This window comes from Plectrocnemia conspersa, unplaced genomic scaffold, assembly GCF_051122295.1.
Source record: "Plectrocnemia conspersa isolate PC_06_02 unplaced genomic scaffold, ASM5112229v1 ptg000006l, whole genome shotgun sequence".
NCBI classification, from domain to species: Eukaryota; Metazoa; Arthropoda; class Insecta; order Trichoptera; family Polycentropodidae; genus Plectrocnemia; species Plectrocnemia conspersa.
In genome coordinates, this window is record NW_028277170.1 from 9,611,256 (window position 1) to 9,636,940 (window position 25,685).

General features: G+C 28.9%; 1 protein-coding gene across 2 annotated transcripts in view; it reads left to right on the plus strand.

Annotated features, from left to right (window-relative positions):
• LOC148234189 (LON peptidase N-terminal domain and RING finger protein 1) overlaps positions 1-25,293 on the plus strand; it is a 67,790-nt gene extending 42,497 nt beyond the window's left edge. The window contains exons 3-7 of one of the 2 annotated variants that reach the window (XM_088187899.1): positions 10,469-10,587; positions 20,164-20,286; positions 20,819-21,092; positions 21,474-22,348; positions 23,082-25,293. In XM_088187899.1, coding sequence (XP_088044025.1) covers positions 10,469-10,587; positions 20,164-20,286; positions 20,819-21,092; positions 21,474-22,348; positions 23,082-23,237 — 1,547 coding nt within the window. In that variant the 3' untranslated portion in view covers positions 23,238-25,293. The remainder of the gene's footprint in view (positions 1-10,468; positions 10,588-20,163; positions 20,287-20,818; positions 21,093-21,473; positions 22,349-23,081) is intronic. The other variant, XM_088187900.1, reaches the window with a different exon arrangement.
• Positions 25,294-25,685: the final 392 nt, after the last annotated feature.

Sequence of the window (25,685 nt, forward strand, 5' to 3'; positions counted from 1 at the left end):
AGATCATTTTTTGAAACGGTGGTTTTATTTATGCATGTGGGTTTTATTTATGCATATTTTTTAATGTGTAATACTTTTTAAAAACTTTAAAGAAACTACTTCAATGATAGAGACCGAGAGAGTACGTGATCTGCTTCGCGTCGCTTGACATTTCATCTGGCGACTATGTCTCATGTTCGCCCTTGTTGCGTTCACAGAAATTAAAATACATTTATTTCGGTATTTTACTGATTCTTAATTCTTGTTGAATAAAAACCATTTTTGACAAATAAATTTTGCAACCTAAAAAAAGTTCCTTTAAACTCGCAAAGGGTCTGTATGGCACCATTTATATAGGTATTTGCAACTGTGTTTGATAGCCGTCCCTCAAAAAATAACATCATATATTAAAATAAATGAGCCATAACTACATTCACTACTGCGGTTGAACAAATTGACAGAAAAAAATCTCTTAAATCTTTATGTATATTTAAAAAACATGAAGTAAATGGAAAATTATTCATATATTGCTATTACTCCAAGGTTCCTAAATAAACCTAATATTATATGATACTTTTTTTTCGCAATCCTTCACAATGGCATACACATTTACAATTTAGAATTTTCTAACCATTCTAAAACACGATTGGGTAGTTTTTTAGTGAATTATAATAGGGAGTTGTGTTGGAACACTGTTACTAAATAAAATCGCATCTAGTGTCAGGATTAGTTTTATCTTTATAACATATACATATGCTTTCGATTAAGTAATTTTAAACACTAATACAAATAATTATATATTTATATACATATATTAACCAGTGAAAATAATGTTAAGATAGTATTAGAAAAATATCCTGGACTTCTTAATCAATTCATAAAGAAACATAATCTGCGAAAGACTAATAAAAATATATTCGCATGCTTGTATTTTATAACAAAATTACACATTGGCGCTTTTATTTAATATTTATGTAATGATAAGTAATAATACAGATTTATATCATTACAATATTTTAAGGCGTTCAATATATTATGATAGAAGTAATGATTAATTGTGCAACGGTGACTCAAGTTTTGCTTCAAGCTCAGTTAACTCAAGTTTTGATTAATTATTTTTGTATGGCAAGTCATTGACTAGGTAAGAAATCAAGTTTTGCTCCGAAAAAATCTTATGATTTTTGTTACATAATTTTAAACCAAAATTTATATAAATTCCTTAAATATTGTTATTAATACATATTTGGACGTTTCATATGCATACTTTACAATTATCCGGAAAATATATTACAATTTTTAATTAAAGTAAGTCTTGAAAATGAAATAATCAAACATGCAATCGAGAATATGTATTTCTGGGATTTTAGTATATTGTCATCAACTACTTTTTAATAAAAACTAAATAATCGTTAGAATAAATTTATTTAACAGAAATAATTTGCAAAGTTAATTAAAAAAGTATATAAAACTAGAATCAGAAGTAAATTGTTTTATAATCGAATACACAATGAAATAAACTGTATGTTGAATTTAGATATAATATTATTTAAATTCCAGGGTTATTCACTTATAATTCAATATTTCGGTAGTGATGCACCTGTCATAGATACGAATTTAAAAAAAAAAAATTCTGAAAATTCGTGAGCATGCCAGGAGCATCACTACCGAAATATAAAAACGTAAGTTCTAATCGCGACGAATCCCGCAATTCAAATAATATAAATAATTGCGAATTGTTTTTTGATATAATATATTTACATTTACATTAACCATATTATTTATTATTGTAACATAAATTGAAAAAATGTGGATGTAAATTGATAATTGATACATTTAATACTATCTACATAAACATCGTAAGTGTATAAAATAATATTTGCAGAGTAAATATCATTTTGTGTTATAAATATTTACAATTAAAATATTTGCTTTTGAATGTATACGTATGTGGTTAAACGTAGTAATAATATTTGGAATATGTGTACGTATTACAGGAATTGTAATATTTTGTAATATATACATAATCATATTCGCAATAATTAACATTCTATTAGTACGTTTGATACATTTATAAAGTATATAAATGGCGTAGAAAAAAAACAACGATGTAATGGGATATATTACCATTTTATCTAGTTTAGTAGCCATTGATATAATAACGCTTTCTGCACATTAGTTTTAAACGCTTTATATAAAACAGCTGCGGTGAAAAAATATGTGTATCATAAATTAAGGACTCATACTTAAAATGCACGATTCCAGATAGTCGTCTTTAAATCTCTATAAGAGATTAACGGTCATTTACCCATAGATATGTTTATTCACTGTCAAAGCCGAGCTATTGACTCGTGAAAGTAAGTTTGTGTTTAATAACTCTATAAGTATAATATTATAATTAAATTAAAATTGCCTGATTAGTGTACTTAAATACATTTTCATATTTTAATTTAATATGCAGATATCTAATTAAAACTTATTCATTTTACACATACAAAATCAATAAAAGTGATGACCTACATATATTGTGTTGCTACTGATCCGATAGTTACATATTATGGATTATAGATTAGTTTTCCGTCAACACAATAAATAATACCAATGATGTAACTACATAGTACATCATGCCGAAATAATATTATATAAAAAATACCCACAGACGCATATTTTGTATTAGTAATATTTATTTATATATGTATTGTGAAAAATATCATTGAGTTTATTTATTTAATTCATATCAGTATTATATAACTATACGTGGAATGTAGTTCATTGACGTTAACTACACAAATCAAAAATAAAAATGTATTTGCTAAGGATTTGTCTTTAACGTTAATTATGTAACCGAATGTTAAATCTAGAATGGTCTTACTGACCATGAACTACTAGAATTGGCGTTTTTGGCCGATGCTAGGTTACATAACGTGTTTTTTTCGATCGGACACGTTACATAGCACATCGCGGTTTTCGGTTACTGACTAATCTGCCCCCACCTCTCATTTTAGTAGCAAAGTGGGATTAAGAAATTTCATGTAACACACCGAAGTTATTTAGTGCAGTTGGTCCATAATGATTCTTGCACGTAAAATATCAGGCCCTGGTTACGTTGCCAGCGTCGCAATCTCGGGATTATATAACCAGAATCCGATTCCTAACCGTACTGTGTTGTGTTACTATTCGTAACACCAATCTCGTAATTATTTCGTAAACTCAATGATACACATGTGGACGTATAAATGTAATATATTTAGACATCATCTCAAAACCGTAGTATCTAAATTGATGATACAGAATTGGCACATGTCATTTATCTTATTTTTTTAGGATCGCAAAGTATATTTTGAATTTAAAGTTTGTAAAAAACATCTTTTATTTTTGAGAATACTTCTCAAAAATTTCATTTACGAGAATAGTTATCCTTTTAAAAACAAATAATAATGCAATTATTTGTTTTTTTATGAAAGTTTTCGATAGCTTATCAAAAAAAAAGTGTAGTAAGAATGTGTTGGCGAATTAAAAATCAGCAAAAATTATTTTTTTGATTTAAGTTCCCTGGATTTAAATCTATGTAAATATAAAAGATTTTGACTGATTTTGAATATTATAAATCAGTAAAATTAACACAATGCTGATGCATATAAAATCCTGGATTTATTTTTACTACAAATATAAGTTTGTATATATATTTAAATACATATGTTAGCACATTATTGTTTGCTCAGTAGGACGATGAAATTTACCATAATCTTCCCGTAAATTTCGATACACAGTTTGTACAGAATTGTTATTTCTTTAGATAAAAGTCAAATGGTATTTTTTCCTGAAAAAGCAAAAAAATATCTCGGTTACCACGAAAATTTATATCTGAATTTTTTCTCGAAGAATCCGTGCTAATTATTAAATAATCAAATGGCGTCCACATCTGGAGTAATTGGCGCCCTTTTTGGGGCTGGCGCACCGGGCGACCGCCTGTATAGCTGTTCCTGTCTGTAGAATAGTTAAGCTGTGGTTAAACGATCCATTTCATTTGACACTTTGAACACGCGTGTTTATTGACAGCTGTCTGATTTACAATGCTGCCAACATAGAAAACTCGAATTGGATCATCCTTTATATACATTTTTATTTTTTTATTAGTATTTACATAAATATTACTATACAAATTAATACATTATATATGTACATACATATGTTTGGAATAATATAAGTCCGATTTTTTTCGGTAAAAGAAATATGATTAAATATTGAGGTAGTGTTGCAAAGCCGCATTGACACTTCTAGTCATATAATATAACTCTATAGTGAGAAATATTATTACAAACGGAACGTAAGATATTCATAAATTTAATAAGATGAAATTCATTAACACAAGTCTTTGTTGTTTCTACAAAGTAGATTCTTTAATAGTTTAAAAGCGGAGGGACTCTAATGATTTTAACTTATACAATGTCTTAAGTGATTAAAGAAGGCGGTAACTACGTTATCTATAATATATTATTTATCAATAAATTATACATATAAACTTTAAAATATATTGAGTTTTAAAAAAATTATGTTGAGTTTTTAACAAAAAATAATTTATAAATCGTGTTTCCATAGATAAATAGATAAACAATATTGTTATGTGTATAACAAACTAAACATTTGTCACAGATAGTGTGTGAACCATATACTACGTACATGCGATCAGACTAATGGCTTTATATAATTGTTTATTATTGTACACATTAACATTAAGCATTATGTAATTACTTGAACGTCGATATCAAAGCATGCGTATATATATATAAACATTTATTTTGTTATCAATGTACATATATTTATAAACTTTTCTTATATCCTATTCTATTAAAACAGTACCGTTCATATAATTATTTATTGCATATTTATTTAAATAGATTTTATTGGTTGATTTTAGGGCTTTATGTATAAAAATATATCATTGAAAAGTCAACAGTAGCAAATTCAAAAAGTGTTTCATTGAGTAGACGCTACGCCAAGAATATAATGAATTGTTTCCTAACGCTACTAGCAAAAATATACTATACTCTATATGCGTTAGCACATATAGTTCGAGAGCTATCCATTTCATCATTATTCATAATTAAGAAAGAGATTGCAAATTTGGGTTTACGCCCCTACTATTAGCTCTAAAGCACACGATACGGATATACGTTCGATAAACTTACTCTGAATGATAAATATAAAAAATATAGTAATGATTTTAATTTATATAAAGTTCAAAATATAAACGGGATTAATAATAAGTATATCGAAGTATATCCGTATCGTGTGCTTTAGAGCTAATAGTAGGTGCTCAAACCCAAGCTTTCTATCTCTTTCTCAATTATGAATAATGATGAAATGGATAGCTCTCGAACTGACTGTGTTGCGTTTTTAGGATATAACACATCTATTGAGGTGCCCCATTATTATGGTAAAGCCTATATATCTATAAGGAGTACATATACAGGCTTGTCCATAATAATGGGGCACCTCAATAGATGTGTTATATCTTAAAAAATAGTGAAAATATAAATAAAAAACTGAACAAGGTTAATTAAATTGTTTATTTTGAGCTTATTTAGTTGGCCTACCTACGAGTTTTAATTAAAGCTGCAACCCTTTTTGGTATAGTGATGGATGAACACAATTTTCTTCATTCCATCTGCAATTTTTCTCGCAGCTCAATTTTGGATTTGCAATTGCATTAAGCAACCTTTTCTTCTAATTTTTCCTTGTGGTGAATAAGTATTCCGTTTTAATTAATTTCCATACTATGGAGCTATATTCGAGGACGATACGAACTATCGTATCGTACAGAACGCTACTCGCCAAAAAATTATTAAAGTGACATGCGCTTTGTATAACGAAGCCATGAATCTCCGACGCCTTATCGCAAACTTTAGCGATGTGTATACAAAATCTGCGTCCCTTATTCGTATCTGTTGCGGCCAGGACGTTAGCGCTTGAGAACCCTCTTTTTTCACGAGTCAGCTTGCTTGCCAAACACAAGGATGTTTTCCTTGATAGCTATGAAGATCTGGAAAAATATTTGGGATGGTGTTTAAATATTTTAGGTGTGCACTGAGCTGGAAAAAATATTTGAGATGATGCTCAAATGTTTTAAGTGTACACCATGTTTAATTATTGTTTTTATAATGGCCATCATGGAAAACCTGTCAATTCGTGTAATAATAAAAAAATAGTTCATCGACGGTGGTATTCATGCTTAAAACACATCTACTTAAACTGTAAGAGAGTTCTGACGGGCAAGGAGATCTGAAAAAAATGACAACGTGACACTTGCGATTCTGAAAAGTAATCGATTGTTGTTCGACCACCTCCGCAGCGACTCCATTTTTTTTTAATCAAAATTTATGCGAATGCTTTAAAACACTTGTAGGTCATCAGCATATAATTAATATTCCGAGTTTTTAATTGCCGCATGTAGTATGTAGTTGATGATGAGAAAAAAGAGCAGATGACCTAGAATGGATTCCGTGGTACTCCAGAGTGATCAATATATAATGTTTATCGGATCGAAGCTATTGATCTTCCGAAAAATTAGCTCATGATAAACTTTGTCAAATGCTTTTTAAAAGTCCGTGTAGACTACATCGTTATGAATTTTAGAATCAAGAGATTTTTAACCACCATTGTGAGCTTTGATATCATATGATTCGCTGCATTCTCGTAGAAAGCCATATCAAACATTTTTAAATAACTGAAGTTCTTATTCCTCACAATTTCTAGAATTATGTTTCAGATTTTATCCATTTAAATATTGCTATAATATATTGTATAACGTGCTCAACATATATTTTTAAATAAATCATATATGTACATAATATTAGCATGTACAAAATAGCGTAGGGATCATTTTATTTATATATACATATATTCTTTTTATGATATTCACGGTCAAGGTTGACCGTAAACGGTTTGTGCCAGTTCACAAAATTCACGTAATTAACACGTTACTCAATTATGAGGCAAAATGAAAGTAGAGCAGGTGCATTTATCCGATTCGATATAACGTAACGTTTGTTTAATAGAACGTGGAGACTAAGTCGCTAGTATGTATCGTATACATTAGGCCTGTCAAAATCGCGGTCCGCGTTCCGCATGTGGCCCAAACTAAACTTTTTTGCGGTTCAAACATGGTTTGATATTTCCCGGATATTCAGCGCCCCGGGCATGGAATTTTTTTGTTGCTGGTGGGAGCTTTTGTAAAGAAAAATTTCCGAAAGTGAGCTTTTTTTGCGTCCCACATAAAATTAAAATCTTGTAATTTTGGCCAATACCAATGATCGAGTTTGACGGGTCTGGTGTACATACAAGGTGGTTCAAACGCTGTCTCTTTGATGAAGATCTTCATCCACAACTATCGCTTCATAAAATATTAAAAATGTTTTAATCGGTCAGTCCATTTATTATACAGATACCAGTAAGTACACACTTTATGTGTAAATTTTTAAAATAACAATATAAAGTAAAAACAATATTTAATGAACTTATAATATACATATAATAATTAAAATGCAAATAAAAATATATTTTAGTTTTTTTTTCTACTACAAAATGGCCGTTAAAGCCTAATCAGTGGTGGTGCATATCTGGACTCCATATTTTGATATTTAAAACAAAATTTTGATGGCAGAATTTATACAAAATTGCATGTTATGCTTACTTCGGAAACTAAAAAGATTTATGAAGTGGTAGGCGAATCAATAATAATTAGTTAATGTCAATGATGATTTAAATAATCGAACGGAAAAATACGACCTTAAGAATAATCTAGGTTGTGGGAGACCAGCAAATATAGACAATGATGTCCTGGCTGCAGAAATGGAAGTAAATCATATTCAACTATCTATCAGCTTGCCGAGAAACTAAGCCAGTCCAATTCAACAGTGTCAGTCAATATTGGGAAGGCATGGAGACAGAGTGTATGGATTTCACACGAATAGATCGAGGAAAACAAGTTGGCGCATGTCCCCATATCACATGAGATTCTGGATCTTGAAGCTGGTCGAATTTTCTCGATCGTTTAATAACCAGAAATGAGAAATGGGCGTTCTACGATAACAATCATGGTAAAAAGCAGTGGTAGCAAAATCTACCTCGAAGTCCAGGTTTATTTAAAAAAATTGTTAGTGTGTATGGTGGGATTGAAAATGGATATTGCAATATGGAAATATTTAACCTGGCCAAACAATACCAGCAAGCTTCTTTCATGATCAGCTAGATTGATCGCACAAGGAAGTAGAAAAAATAGTCTTGCACTTGTAAACAGAAATACGACGAAATTGACTCTCGATAAAATCGAGGAACTTGACTAAGGTTTTGCACATTCCGATCACCAACATTTCATAGACGGAAAAAATATTTAAAATGCAGATGATGTGAAAAAGGGGTTATCAGAATTATTGTATCAAAGCTTCCAACATTTTATTTATCTATATTTATTCAAAGAAAATAAATCATTAAAATTTTAAGTAAAATAAAATAGAGTATTTATAAAAATAATCATTTCTATAATATTTTATACATATATCGTTATTTTATCTTTGAGACAAATCACCGTCGACTTTGTTTTCGTTATTCATAGTTTTTTGTTTAATAAATACTAAGAAATCATTGATAATTTTATTTTATTAGTTGTTACGATAGACTATGACGTATAGTACTTATTGCATTATTTAAATCTAAAGTTCAATTACGTTTCTATATAATACATACATATACCTACCATATGAAAAAAAAAATAATGATGAGACAGAATAATACTGTAAATTTACATACATATATATATATATCTTTATTAAAGTTTTACTTTACAAATTTTATTAAAGTAAATTATTACTTCCAAATATTTTTTACTAACTTGTAACTATTCTCATTGAAATAAAATTTAGAATAGTTTTTGATTGATCATAAAAATTGTCATGTAAGAATCTTAAATTGTTGTAATTATTGATTGATACAAGCCCATGTACAAACATATATGTATTATATGTTTCACGATAGGATCGACGTTGGTAGAGCAACGAATAATATGATAACATATCAATTGAATCGATTCGTTTTATTTGCTTATTATGTAATTTATGTTAAATACGTACGTATAAACGTGTAAATGAATTTATATAAGAATATTCACAGAAATACTATTTTGATTATTAGTTCAATATATTTAATAACCCACATATCTTTAGTTACGGTTTAATATATTAATCAACAAGGAACACCGTATTTCTAGTTTTCGCTCAACACATGTGATTAAAACTAGTTTCTTGCAGTTCTTTTATTTATTTATGACTTATTTTTACACCTCTCTTTCTGATGTACTATTTATTAGTTTAATAATAAAATATAATAAATAGTTAAATTTTAAAGTTTAGCTTTTACGTGCTCCTTAAATTTGATCTCATACCCAATACTCAGAGAAGTTCAATTATAAATCAAAATAAATCAAGTCATCAAAATAAAGATAGTATTGAATAGCTTTTTTGGGATTTTTTGCATCATGGCGTCATTCCAATACTCTTAAGATAACTTGATCTGCAAAAAGTATCTCTGCAACCTTTATTCTGCAATATAAAAGTCATATATCATATATATATATATATATATATATATATATATATATATATATATATATATATATATATATATATATATATATATATATATAAAAGCCCTCGAAGCCTTCAAGAGCATTGTTTATTATTGATCGATTGAGAGAATAAAAGACAGAATAATTTATGAAGGAACTAAACCTTCTATTCTTGTTAGCTATTGTCATCCTTGTCCATCTATCCAGTGATTGTAACATTATATATTATCTATTTATTTTAAATATATTCAGATATAATATACAATTCTCTCTGAAATTTCTTCGAACTTAAAATAATTCATAAACAAATTATTATTTTCTTACTTTAGAAGAGTTTTGCCTTACAAATTATTATTTGCAAGACTCGCTATAGCTTTTCCTGTTTTACACAATCGAAAATTTTTGTACTACTAAGAATATTGCCTTTCTCTAAAATCTAAAATCAGCGCTCTTCACACATCGGCTTATTCGACTGGTAACTAGTATATGTTTTGTATATACATACATCTTTTAATTCAACCAAAAACCATTAAAATGGGTTTATCGTATATTGTTTAATTACGGTTGTACTTATAAATGTATTCAAGAACTTTTAAATAATATCATTTATAAAGTTTGCTGCGCTTTTTGTCTATTTATTGCTGTTTTTACATTGAACCATCTGATTAATGTATATTTTTGTATGTATATATTTATAATATGTACATTGCGTTCGTGATACAATGTACCACGAATTATGTTACTTTTGAGTACATAAATAAATATTATACATAGTGATTTTTTAAATATTAAAATACTTTTATCGTGTATTTACAAACCGGTGTTTTGGCTATGTTGAATGTTGAGAGTTGTTGTTATGTAAAATTTCAGCTCCGAAGAACCACCAGCTTCTTGCAGTACGATCTCAAGTCCTTAACAGCATTAGCAGATATTCGGAAGCATTGGAGGATGCTGAATCTATTGTGAAGTCGAGGCCAACGTGGAGTCAAGTGAGTAGAATATTTATATTATTTATTTATTTTTAAGACTTTTAACATTTGTGGTTGTGGGTATTTAATAGAACTTGTGGCATACTGACCGCATGCTCTTATCTCTCACTCACTCTGAGGAAAAGTATCTCACCGCTTCCGCCTGATATATATTTATATACATTGTGTCATAGAACTAGGGCATCCAAATATCCGGTCAAATTAATTTATGGTGAAATACCTGGTTCTCTGGGTAATTTTTTACATTAAGATTTTTTTTATATTCCAAAGTAAAATTTATTAAAAAGCTTTTTCTTTATTGTTGATATATTTTAAACATTTCGATGGATCTAAAGTTTCATATTTCATAGATGCGGAATAGCAGATAAAACAAATGTCATTTTTGTAAAGTTGTATCTAAGAAAGACTTAATTTTAGTCATAATATATAAATTTCAAAGTCCACATTTCAGAAATAATTTTATTAAGAAACCAAAATAATAATGGCAAAGAAAGATTTAAGAACCACTCTTGTTTCGTCTTTTGTCTGTGAACGTGGGAAACGGCTCACCTGTCTCAATATATTATTGACATCAAAAATGTTTTTCTACTATGAGATAAAGAATTAACAGAAAACTTGAAAGCATCATAACATGTTTAATAAAAATTTAATAATCTATTATTTATGAACCATTGTACATGCAAAATTTGCTCTTTTCATATGTGCAAAAGTGAATAATAAATATGTTTTGTTACTTGTATAACGATTCTAAGTAATTATTACCTGATCAAATAATTTATAAGCAAATCCTAACCGAATCATAGGTTAGAAGCAAAATCTCGCAAAATTATACGCCGTTGAACCATTGACCCACTGTTAAATTAATCTAGTAAACAAATACTCGTATTTTTTTTTTTTGTTAACCGCAAATGCTCGTGGAGCTGTAAAAATCTTATGAAATATAAATACTAATATAAGTTTTTGAAGAAAGATTACAGAACTTTGAGCTCTATTATAATTGCACTGTTTATGCTATACATGATCTTCGCTTTCGTGGAGTTTTACTTCACGAAAAAGATTAAAAAAATAATTGAAGACTATTTCGGCAATTTTATTCATCAAACTCGTTGGACTACATTTGAGACTTTTTACATTGATTTGTGATTACTCAGAGGATGATTTTTAAGCATATATTCTAACAACAGGGAAAAGAATCGCGAAAATTTGTCGAACGAAAATCGGACCAAAATTTGGAATTTACTATTAATATTTACATTAAATAGATTCAATTTAATTTACGCTCAGTTATTTTCTTAAATAAATAATTAACAAGATTTCAGTTTTTTAATAAATAATTAACAATGGGCACTGGGTACATATATGTATGAATATGTATAAAAATCACAGGGTTAAAGATTTATTATCTTTTCGAATGGTTTTATGTTTGTTTCATGATTCGCCTTGGTGAGATTGCGAACATAGAAACTTTTACTTTCTTTGTATATAAATTCATTTCTATTTAGTATTTGCTAAAAATTGTCTCCATTTATTGTCATTTGAAGCAGCTTATTTAAAATTATTATGTACAAATACTATATAGTTTCACTGCCAACGTTTCAGTAGTTATAATTGCATTCTGTTTAACAGTTCTCCGCAATATTATATATTCATTATCCTTTATAGGTTTTCGAAAACGAAGTTCTTTTAACAAAACAGTGACCGGATTTTTGAACACACAAAAATTGCATAATGTGCGGAATTTTTGTTTAACAAAATATGTAGAATATATTTTTTAATTTTTGGTCTAGTCCATTTTTAACTGTCACAAAAATTTTAAGCATGGTCTGCAACTGATGATGATAATAAACAATATATATGCAATAATAATACCGTTTCCATCAGCAAATGGAAAAGGAAGTATAATTTTCAATATAATATATAATACCTGAACTGATATACAGTGGCGCATTTTGCATATTGCACCTACACGCGTATAAAATTCAGATAACTCAAAAACTAACAGAAAATAATTTACGTAGATTGGATGTTAGAGCAACAGGAAGTTGGTGCTGAGTTTTTAAGAAAATGATGCTGATTTCTCTGATGAGGCACAGCTTAACCTTTCTTCGTATGTTGATAAACAAAATTGTCGCATATGGGGCGAGGAAGAACCTTACGTGATTCACAAAAGTGACTGTTTGGTGTGCATTGTAGTCAGATGGCGTCATTGCGCCTCACTTTTTTGCACACAATGAAACTCAGATTGTAACATTCAATGGTGAGTGCTATATGCGTATGATACCTGATTATTTTTGCCTCATAATCAAAGATATTGACTTGGAAGACATGTGGTTCAAACTTGCCACTTATCTAGTGTAACATTGGATGTTTTGCGTGAAAAGTTCCTAGGTTGAAATATTTCACGTTTTTGGGACGTCAACTGGCCGCCAAGATCATGCGGTTTATCGCCGTTGGATTATTTTTGTGGAGTTACCCAAAGTCTTCGCCGACAAACCCGAAACGTTGGAGCACTTAAAAACCAGCATTTGCCGAGATACCGCCCAAATGTGAAAAAAAAGTCATCGTAAGGTGCAAAAGATTTTGAAGTAAACATTTAATTTTTATTGTTTATAATTAATGAAATACATCAAATGTTCGATTAAAAAAATTAAAATACGAATTTATATGTAATACATTTTATTAGAGATATATACAAAGAATATAGTATAATTTAATATTCTGCTAAGTTATCGATTTAAAGATTATCATTATGTTTGAGATGTTATCTTATATTAAAATACTTACGTTTTAATCTCAAAAGCACTCTGTAGCATAATTTTAATATTGATAAATCGGTAATTATAAAATTTAATTTTGGAATACCGGTATTAGATTTTTATTACTTTACATTATGTAAATAACGATGAGTATAATTATGAAGGCGAGTTGACGTATGGTTTCCAGATATTTAGTTATTATTGTTGTACCTCAATCCATTATAATTTGTACGACCTTTAGATAACAGTATTTATAAAATATATATCATGCTTAATATTTACATTTTAGCATAAAAATCGGTTATATAAACTATCCTTAAAATCAATAAGTGGGATGCAGAGCACTAATTAATAAAGGATTTTTTATTTATTACATTTTGTTTTAAGCGTGTTGGCGAACGTTATTTTGAGATTTGATTACCTATAATTGTTAAGGATGCTTTAAAAGTTAAAAGTGCAAATATATTTTATAACATAATGTACGATTTACAAAGGCAAGTAAACGATTTTACTATACTAAACAGTTATTATTATTATTTTATTAATTTATTTAGCTTAATAGCTAATCTTTACATCTAAAAAATTTAGTAAACATATATAAAAATATATAAAAAATACATAACAGAAAGAAAAAATGAAAATATACAATAATAAAGTCTTAATATTATAATTTATTTCTATATGTACGAAGGTGTTTTTTTATTCCATTTATGAAACCCGTTATATTTTTGCTGTTTCGGATTTCTCTTGGAAGACTATTATATAAATCAAAACCTCCGTACATAATTCCCCTAGCCGTACTCGTTTTCTTATACTTAATTTTCTTTAAATTTTCTTTATTTCTAGTATTATATTTATGTACATCTTTATTTCTTATTAAAATATTTTGGTAATATATTATTTTCTAACTTATATATAAATACTAAAACATTCATACTCAATATTTCTTGAACATTCAACCATTCTAATCTATCAATCATACTTTTACAATTAGTTAATCTATTTTTATTTAAAATTACTCTCATTGCCCTATTTTGTAATTTTTGCAACATTTGTTTATCTAATTTATTTAACATATTTAATAGTGTTGCACAATAATTAAAATGGGGCAATATTATACTATTATAATTTTTTTTTTGTATTTATACTTAATATATTTCTTAATCTAGATAATAAACCTATTTTTCTACTAATTTTTTTTAATATGTAATTAGAATGTTCTTTAAAATTTAATTTTGTATCAACAATTACTCCTAAATATTTTATATTATCCACTATTTCTATACTAGAGTTATTTATTACTATTTTGGTACTATTATCTAACACATTTTTATAATTAATAAACATACATTTAGTTTTATTCTCATTTAATTTAAGTACATTATTCTTTAACCATATTTCTAATATACTTAATTCATTATTTAAATTATTTACAATTTCTTTAATGTTATCACCTATGCAATACATTAATGTGTCATCCGCAAATAGAGGAATTTTAAATTTTTTCACGTTATTAACTATATCATTAATATACAAAACAAATAACAATGGTCCCAATTTAGACCCTTGTGGTACTCCATAAGACACTAATTTCTCTTCAGAATATACATTATTTATTTTAACTTTTTGTTTTCTTTTATATAAGTAATTATTAAACCATCTTAAAACTATATCACTTATACCTATACTCTCCAATTTCTTTAACATTATTTTTCTGTCTATTGTTTCGAAGGCTCTCTTGAAATCCAAGAAAACTGCTCCAATGATTTTGTTTGTATCCTTAGCCAACAGCCAATCATTTATCACTACTTGTAATGCAGTTTCAGTGGAATGCTTTTCTCTGAATCCCGATTGTTGTTCACATATTATGTTTTGAGAAGTAATAAATTCCTAAATAAATTAGTTTGATTACAAAAAAAATATATTTTATGTAATACCAGTGTTTCGCTATTAAAAAATAAGTCGTACCTAATACAGTGTTAATGATATTAAAAGTTTAGTGTAGAGATTCATCAACCACTTATGCCTTATATATTTACCTACATGTAGAAACTAGTATTTAACTTAGAGGTATTAAACTAAAAATTATAGCACAAAGCATTAGCGTAAATTCAATTTCATTGTTCTGCTATTGAAGTCGGGTGAATACATTTTCATACTAGGTCATTAATAATACATAAATGATCTCTCGTACATTATGTTCCTATAATATTTTTATAGTACATATTACAATAGTAATTTTACAGGGGGAAAATATCTAAAAATAGGATCATCTTTATTTTTGATTAATTATTTAAATTTTGTTTTATATTTGGAGAGATGGGCGCAAACAACAATACTCTTTACGTAAACCTTTTATTGCACTGAACCGGCTGCGGTTATGTAATAATCGTTAACGTAACTGAACAGTACCATACCGATGACATACATACGAACGAGTTTCGTATAGACGGTAAAGAACAATTATACGAAAGTATGGAACTAATGTTCAAAGGTAAACGTGATACAGAACAAAAGCTTTGGGATGAATATTGCCGATAAAAATAATTTTATTTCAGTTCCAATTAACTCATTAGACCGTTATTTTTTTATTTCAAGCAACTTCTTAAAAGCGTTTGAAAAAGGAATCGTTACGTCACAGATAATTGTTCAAATTTAACTTGTTCGTTTCGCTCAAAGAAATGTTACATAAACGTCCTAAAACAATGTCACAAAACTAGGGTTACAAAAAATGGCTTCGAATGGAGTGAAATAACATTACGTTAGATTTTAAACGAAAAACAATTTACGTAATTATTTTCTACTATACATACCAGGAGGTATTTATAATATCTTTCATTTCGTTGGGTCATACGTAATTGGCTTTATTCTTCATTTTTATCTTTTAATCGGTTTCTGTTTATTATGTCGTTCTATTGATTTTATGTTATAGATAGCGAAAATATATATTTCTTGCGACCTAAAGTGTTTTCTTCTAAAAAAATATAATAGGTTAGTTGCAAAGTATGTCATACAATTTAACATGTATTTATAACAATATTTTTTCAACTTTAAAAATCAATCATTAAATTTATAAATCCTTAGATTTATTCATTGAAAACATTATAATTGTCTAAATAATATTTCTATGATTATTTGAAATTTATTATATATGTATATTCTCAGCATCCTTATCCGAAGAAGCTGCCTCACGTTTGTTAGCACAAATTGTTCTTTAATTATATTTGCCAATAAATCTAAGATCAATTGTATATATTCATTATTTTTTTATAACATATAAGATATACTCTATGCCTAATATAATATGTACGATCTAGCTTTATTTTATTTAATCAACACAATATTATACTATGTGATTAAAACATTCCCCATCAGTGAGTGGATGGACTATAAATAAACTTTATATCTGCAAATTTTCATGCAACATATTGATGTCGACTGAAAATATAGTAGCAAATATACTGAAATTCAGTTGCTGTTTTCTAAAATTTTAAATCTACTCTCAGTCACGTGATAAAATAAAAATTACAGCTGCATATTTTTTGTTGTTTACGTGGCGTAAATGGGTCGTAAATGTTAAACCATCATCTTTCAAATCAAGTGAAGGTTTTCCATTTAAGTTCATGACTTAATCACTTGACTGCAGTAAAGTATTTATACATAGTGTCTCCTTAGCTAGTTTGCAGAGGATTCAGAAACTTGAAATTAATGGTGAATTATACTTTTGATTTTTATTAAATTTATATTGTTAATGGCGATGTTTATAAAGTCGTTTTTTGACGTAGAACGAAACGAACATTGATACTTCATGAAATAGTAATTATCGATATGTTTTGTATCTATCCAACGGTGAATATATAAAACATGTGATAGTCAAGCGAAGTCTTCCTAATGCTGTATTTTCTGCTTCATATAATTTTTGGAAAAACTTCAGTGAACCTAGGAAAGTCAGTTCTTTAAATTTATTAATAATTCCTCGAAAGAAATCATATCAGTAACATCTGTGCTTTTATCCAAAGCTATAAAAAAATACTTTCAAAACACATTTTAATAAATTCAACGTCACTAAACAGATTTGCTTTGTTTAGAAATTAAATATGATACCAGTGGCGTAGCTATGGGGGGGGGGGGGGGGGCGGGCCGCCCCGGGCGGCACTTGCTTGGGGGCGGCATATTCGCGATGGAATCGTCTAGTGTGGTTCTTAACCCTGAATAAACTAAAATTTATGTAAATCTACAAATAGCAAGAGCTTAACAATAATTAATTTATTATTTTAAGAAATGCTGATTTTATGCCATTGCAAAAAAAATGTATCGGAAGGGGCAGGGGGGCGGCAATTTTAAGGATTTTTCCAGGCGGCACATACTCACCACATAGCTTGCCTTTACTAATGAATCAAAAGTTGTTGAGACGTAAGATTTTTTTCAAGATCCTTAATCTTTTGTATACGGCACATTCATTGCAGTTTATTAAATTTTAAAAGAAATTAAATATAATGCCTTTAAAGCTTGACATTTGTGAATTATTTTAATCTTATAATAATTCAGATTTTATATTATAGTATATTAATTATTTACCGTTAATTAAATGATTGTTTTCAAAGCAACAACAAGTTTAAATATAGGTAAGGAAATATTTATATAATAAAATATTTTCATATATACTTTATTTTTGTTATATTCTGAATAAGTATTTTCCAAACTTGCTAATGTAGGTATTTATTATATAATAATAATTATATTTTATATGAAATGGTTTTTGAAGTGTGTTTTCTACAGAGAAAACGAAAATGAATTACTGAAAATAAATTATAGCAATCAACTTCATAACATTATATAATATCGTTAGGTCGCAATTTGTATACGTTATTAAGTTACATTTTTGTATTTTTATCCCATTACTAATATATTTTATTTTTCCTATATTTCAATTAAATTTTTTTATTTTAGTATCATTGTTAAATTACAGTCAGTTGACTTAAATAATATTAAGCGCACGTAATTTATTTTAGTTATAGAAAAATCTTATAATAAAACCTAATATAAACAATATTTTTTAGTAATTTTATTTACCATATTTCGTATATAACTACAGTTATGTTTTATTGATAGTACATATTGTATTAGTCTATATTTGAGAATACGGAACTAAATTTAATTTTATGAATATCCAACTTTAATTACCAAACTTTTTATTAATAAAAAAACACGTTTTTTTTTAAATAACAATAAATACATTCAATGTATTTAATTAATTATAAAAAATAATATTAATTCAATTTTTGCCTCTGCCTCTAAACCTTTTGCAGCCGCCGATCCTAAAAATGACTTTTTTGTACATTTCGGGCGGTATCTCGGCTTAACTTGGCGGATGCTGGTTTTTAAGTGCTCCAACGTTTCGGGTTTGTCAGCGTAGACACGACTCTTAACGTACCCTATAAACATAATCAAACGGCGGTAAATCGTATGATCTCGTTGGCTAGCTTACGTCACCACCAAAACGCGAAATAATGCGACTTGGGAACTTTTCCCACAAAACATCCAACGTTGCACTCGATAAGTATCAAGTTGCGCCGTCTTGTTGGAACCACGTGTCTTCCACGTCAATATCTTCGATTTTGAGACAAAAATAATCGGTTATGCACTTATAGCGCTCACTGTTACAGTCCGACCTTCATCATTTATAAAAAAGAAAAGCCAAATGACGCCGCCCAACTACAATGTGCACCACACAGTCACTTATTGGGCATGTAATCCTCTCTTGTGAATCACATAAGAATATTCCTCGCCAATTTTTCTATTTAACATACTAAGAAAGGTGGAAATGTGCCCTAATTATGTTTCACTGTGCATTAGTCTATATTTATTTTAGAGTTCTGCACTTTTATACTCGAAATATGTCACATTTGATTGTTAATATTCAAAATACACTCATCCCTCGATACGTTCCAGGAAATATTGAGTAAATCAAGACAGCGCAAGTCGAAGCATAGAACGAAATTAGTAATAAAAGATTGAATAGTATTCATGTGTATTTTTTTAACGTTTATTTAACTTACAAAATAAACGAACAAAATCTTGAGAAACACACATGCACTCCAAAAAGCAACTCAACACACACTGCATGGGCAGTAGGAGAGGTTCCCGATGTAGATCAAGTGCTAGAAATGGGAGTAAGCCATTATTCACGCATGCGTGAATTATTTTTTGGAACCATTTTGAAACTCCTTTTAGAGAAAAATAAAATAGCGTGACTAAAGCATTTCTGAAATATATAGAAATTCACACATTTCTGAGTGCTTTTGTGAAAGTTATTCTCTTTGCTAGGCCCAGACCCCTCTTTTATATTTATTATTTAAAATTAATTAAATCAAATATAGGTTGTTAAAATATAGTCTGCAAACCTAAGATATTCACAAAATTAAAGAAATATTTTTAATACGAAAAATGTATTATTGTTTAGGTGGAATTTCAATTTTTAACATGTCTTATTTTTAGGATGAATTTCTCAAAATTAATATTTGCCTGATTTAAAAAAAAAATAACTTATGTCTAGTTTTGATATTATTTACTTTATTTTCTAAGAATTCTAACCAGACATTTAGGCTATTAATGTCTGTATTATCATCCAGATGTGCATTTTCAAAATTATTGGAATGTAGCTGCATTTATTTTAATGTCCTCGTTCACCTTGGCTCGAGCTACAGTCGAGTCATTGAAAAGCGCGCATATTCTGATTTTACGTATAACCAACAATGACTTGAACTATTGCCCAATAGCCAGCGATTGAGTCAACAATTGATTTACATTTTTTTTCTAGGGTCACTTTGTGAAGGGCGTCGTCCTTTTCAACTTGAATAAACCAGAAGAAGCTCTCACCTCATTCTGCGTATCTGCGTCGTTGTGTCACAGCACTCAGTTGATCAAGAAGCACATCACACTGGTACGTATTCGAATGACATGGCAAGAACATGTTAACTGATATTTTAGCCGAACATTAATTATGTATTCGTTCGCATTTTTAAATCAGGCGTTTATAGTAAATAATAAATATAGCTACGTGTAACACTTAATAAAACTTATAACCCAAATAATAAATATAAAAACATATTATTTTATTCAACAGTGCAGTTGATCCAGTTATTGTTAAACCCTATTTATTGCTTAGCACAGCTTTTAGTCAATGTAGTATTTTTCACGAAGAATTAAATTTGTTTTCATACAAGATTAAATTTTTTTAAATAAACTTTAGATCCTAGAAGACGCAAAAATTGTTTTTTTTAATAATTCGCTGGTTTCATTTGACTTTAAGTAATTGTGCAGTTTACCATCCAAGTGAGTTTTGTCGGTATTCCCAACTCAACTCTAGTTTGGTACAGTTTAAAGTGTATTATATTATTATAAGCTAATAATATGGTTGTAGAGAAAAAAGTGATCTATTTGCAATATTCAAATTTGTTTTGTTTTATTTACAGTGTCTGTCGAGGTTAGTTATATCCCTAAAGAGGCGTCACCAAAGAGGCAAAAGAAGATTGAAAGTCTGCCTGGTCAGAATACAGAGATCTCGTTTCTCGTCGGCATTTAACAAGATAAAACTATCCAAATACCAAATCGAATCGAAGAGTCATAGGAATCACAAGGCGTGTAGCCCCAACATAGATCAAAGGGATTATGAGAGTGGAGACTGGCAGGCTCCAGAGCTGCACACTATTTTAAATCATATATTCACCGAAGTTAAAAAATATTCAGGTACGCATCCGAAATTATATATTTAATAAAATTTATAATGCTTTTTCATGACCTTGTACTAGTTTAGGAATCTAATATGTTATTTTCTAATTGACTTAAAATTTGCTAGCTTAATATTTCATACAATATTAAATAAATACAATATACTATTCAGATTTTTTTTACTATTAGCAGGTTTAAGCATCTCTTTACCTTATTCAGTTGATGTTTTGTAGATAGAATATTTAAAACAATATTACCCACAGTAGTTTTTATATATAACATTGCTCTAATAGACTTTAGATTTTCATTACTCTGCGATGTTTTGGTTCTTTCACACTTGCTTTATTAACATAGACATTTGCAGCAGAATGTATGCTAATAACTTTTCATGAATTTTAGATATGTCACCTTGTCTGACAGAGCTGCAGGTGGAAAGCATTCTAGTAGACCAATCAGATTTTGAATGCGTTCTCTGCTGCCGGTCGTTGTGGCGTCCTGTAACTACGCCGTGCGGGCACACATATTGCCTGCAATGCCTAGAACGCTGTTTGGACTACAGTTCATCTTGTCCACTGTGCATGAAGTCATTGGCAGAATATTTATCTGACAACCATAGGAGCATAACGACGTTCATAGAAGAAGCGATGCGCAACTTCATACCCACAGAGTACATAGCTAGGAAAATAAGTCACACGTTAGAAATAATCGGAACGACCAATTGCGAGCCGCACATACCGGTGTTTGTATGTACGACCGCCTTCCCGTCTGTCTCGTGTCCGCTGTTCGTATTCGAACCCAGGTATAGGCTGATGGTGAGGAGGTGTCTAGAAGCAGGCACGCGGCAATTCGGTATAGCAGCGTGCTCGGACAAAAATGCAACGGGTCCAAATAGATATGCCGAATTCGGTACAGTTTTAGAAATTAAGGATTGCGTTCTGATGGGAAACGGTTGTTCAATACTGTCCACAGTAGGGTTGAAGAGGTTCAGGGTGCTGGCGAGAGGCGAGAGAGATGGATACGACATGGCACGTATAGAAATAGTGGAAGACAGCTGCATAGAGGTGATGAGGGAGAAGGCGGTGATCGATTTGCACGACAATGTAAGGCGGAAAGCTTGGTTGTGGTTTAAGGACATGGATTTAAATTATAAAAACGAAATTACACAAACCATTGGGGTTATGCCTGACGAAGAGGAGCATTGGACGATGCTGAGGGATGGCCCGTCGTGGACGTGGTGGGTCGTGGCAATTTTGCCGCTTGCGACTCAACTGAAGGTGAGAAACACACAATAAAAATTATTGCTTTGCGGTATAAACAATTTTGTTTAGCAAGGATGCGATTTAACATGACTAATGTATATCTTTACTTGCCTAAACAATCACTGTCAATATTTATATTTGATTGATTCATATTAATAATTAACCTATTTTGGTTGTAAAAAATTAAAAAATTAAAAAAAAAATTATATTTGATATAAAATTTATTATTTTTAAGGGTTTTGTATATAATCATAATAATTTGTAGGGGAAATAAAATGAGAATATTGAGGTTGAAGTAAACTTTCCATTCTCAATTTATTTATGTTTAAATCGCTAGTTGTGATTTGCGATCACTAAATGGCGCAGTTTATGCGTCGGACAATTTAATTTAATTTATCCAACTTTTGCAGAAGTATCTGAACAGTTGTTTGTAATTAGCTTTAACAACGTCTCTAAATTGTTTATCATTAACAACAAAAATATTAATCTCTCCAGTTTGATTTTGAAAGGATTACTGGTTATCTTAGTATCTCCTCCATAAGTCAAACCGATATTTTTTGTGGATTAACGCTGAACTTTTACATTAAAAGTGTTCCCAATTCGTTTACAAAAGTCAGTTTTTTAATGTTAAACAATGTTAAATATTGATTGATAATCTTTGAAGCATAATTTGTCTTTAGATATTATTTTGTTTCGTAGTGCAAAAAAATATATATACTTTATATTATATAATTTTTTTTAATTACAGGTGATGATATTAGCAACGCCGGACCTTGAAAAAAGACTTCGTGCCATAGACAGAACATTAGATTATATATATTTTCTAGCGAAAAAACAGACTACCATGAATGAGAGGGCTTTAACTTATACCGACCCACCGTCTGAATATTTCAGCAGCCCTTGAATCTTTCAACCAATCGGCGAGCATTAGCCAACTGGGGGAACAATAAATGTGATATCGTTTTGAATTAGAGAACTAGATGTTTAGGAAATTTTAGCAGACAGCAGTAGTCATGACATGTATTAGCATAGATAAAAAAACACACACGGTCAGTCTTCTGCTTGTCGTCAAAAACATACAAATCAAAAACGTGTTTAATTTTTAACATGATTTATTTCAATGTAACGGTTTAGTCAAATTATTTTTGGTAACGTGAAAGAAAAAAGATGATATTTTTTCTATTTTATTTAATATTTCATTGTACCGATATAGCGACATGTGATCTGTTGTGAATTATTTTATAATATAATTAAGAAGTAACATGAAAAATATTTACCGGTGTTTTATATAGGATTGAACGATGTACTATATTTATTATATATTTGGTACAAATTTCACATATTTAAAGAAAAATACTTATGTACTAAAAATTATCGATTATCCACTTAATCAGTTTTAACTAGAAAATAGCATTATAAAAAAATTACTCTATAATGATGCATTTTTTAAATATTAATTTGTAAATACGTGATATTATAAAGAGTTAATATCAGCTATGACATATTTACTGTGAGTTAAATAAATATTTTTTTAAAATGATTTGCTAAAATATATATATATGAAATTTGTTTTATATAAAGACAATATTACTATGAACATGCAATGTATTTCAATGTGATTCAATTTATGTTGTGAGCTTTTCATCTAGTAAACGGGAACGTATGTTTTTATTTACTTACAAATATCGACTAGTTGAAGAGACAGGTGATTAACGTATATATACTGGTAGATAAGGACAGATGCGATCTACCAATAGACACGATCGATCTGTCAAAAGAGAAAAAATTACAAGGTATTATAATTTATTATGTTATCATCACTTCTGAAAGTAAAATGTAATCTTACTACTAATTACTTTCTGACCAACGTTTCTGAATAACGTGGCATATCACTCAATGTAAATTTAAATCACTCACTAAAATATCGAATTTACCTTGTACGAACCTCACTGCGGTTGATTTTTTATCATATTTGTGCCTTCATTACATAATCAAATAACACGATACATTCCAATGGTTGAACAATAATATTTCTGGCATAAATTTACTTGTATTTTGTTCAAGTGCTCTGCATATGTGATTTTTCTGAGTATATTTTTGTATCTATTTTGTTTTTGGTAATATGTTTGCTCTAACATCAGTAATTACTTTAGTTTTTGGTATATTTATTACCAATTCGTAAATCTTTTGTACGTGGTAATTCTTCCCAGAGTGTTATTAGGCAATCTCACAATATAAAATTAAAACACCTCTAAATGATTTGCTTCTGTGTATATCACGAGATCCCCCATTCCTTTACACCATTTGGATCCTTATTTTAATTTCTACTTCATATCTACGATTATCGGATATTAAAGAATTCTGACATACATACATTTTTATATATAACATTTATCACTTTAGTGTTAGTGATTTTATTGCTGCTCTATTAGTGGTGATTTCTCGCAAACCATAAGTTAACAATGTCTTGCGTTTGTGGTTTATTATTTATAATCATAAAAATACGTGTCTGTTATTGATTCAAGATAACATATGTATATATAAAAGATGTATAAAGGGTATTGATTCACACGCTTGTGTGGTTACATTACTCATGTAATAACTAAAACTCACAATATTGCCACTATTTATTATATGTAGCTCAGACACCCTAAAACGAGTGATATGATATGATGGTAAACATTTTTTGATTTCTTTAGTAACTGATAATAAGTTACAATATACAATTATATATATATATTATTTAAATTCCGGGATTAATCACGATTAGAACTCATAATTTTATCTTTTGGCAGTGACCATGGCAGGTTCATCACTGCCGAAATTTTGAATTGTAAGTGTAATCGCGATGAATTCCTGCATATAAATAATATAAATTTAAAGAAAGCTATATATATGTATGTATATATTACATACATATATCTTACGTGTATAATAAATATTGAGTTCACACAAAAAAAGCAGTGTTATCATTTAATAAAAAAAATATTTCTATATATAAAAATAAGGTTTGATTTTGATTGACAATTCAATATTACAGTGGATAATCGATGATTTATGATTTTAAATATATGGTCCTTAATATATATGAAAAAGAATTAGGTGAAATTCTATCAAGTATTAATTTGTCAATGATACAAAGGACCTTCATATGCAAGACCAGTATTTTTTAACATATAAAACAGAAAAAAATCACGGTTTATATATTTTGATTTACATAATTTATTTTATCGTGAGTATACTTTGTATAATTATTTTTTGCATTTTGTATTGTAGAATGCTAGTTTATTGTGGGTAAAGAAAAGAAAAGATCGACATGTTATTATATCGATCCAAACCCGGCTACGAAAGT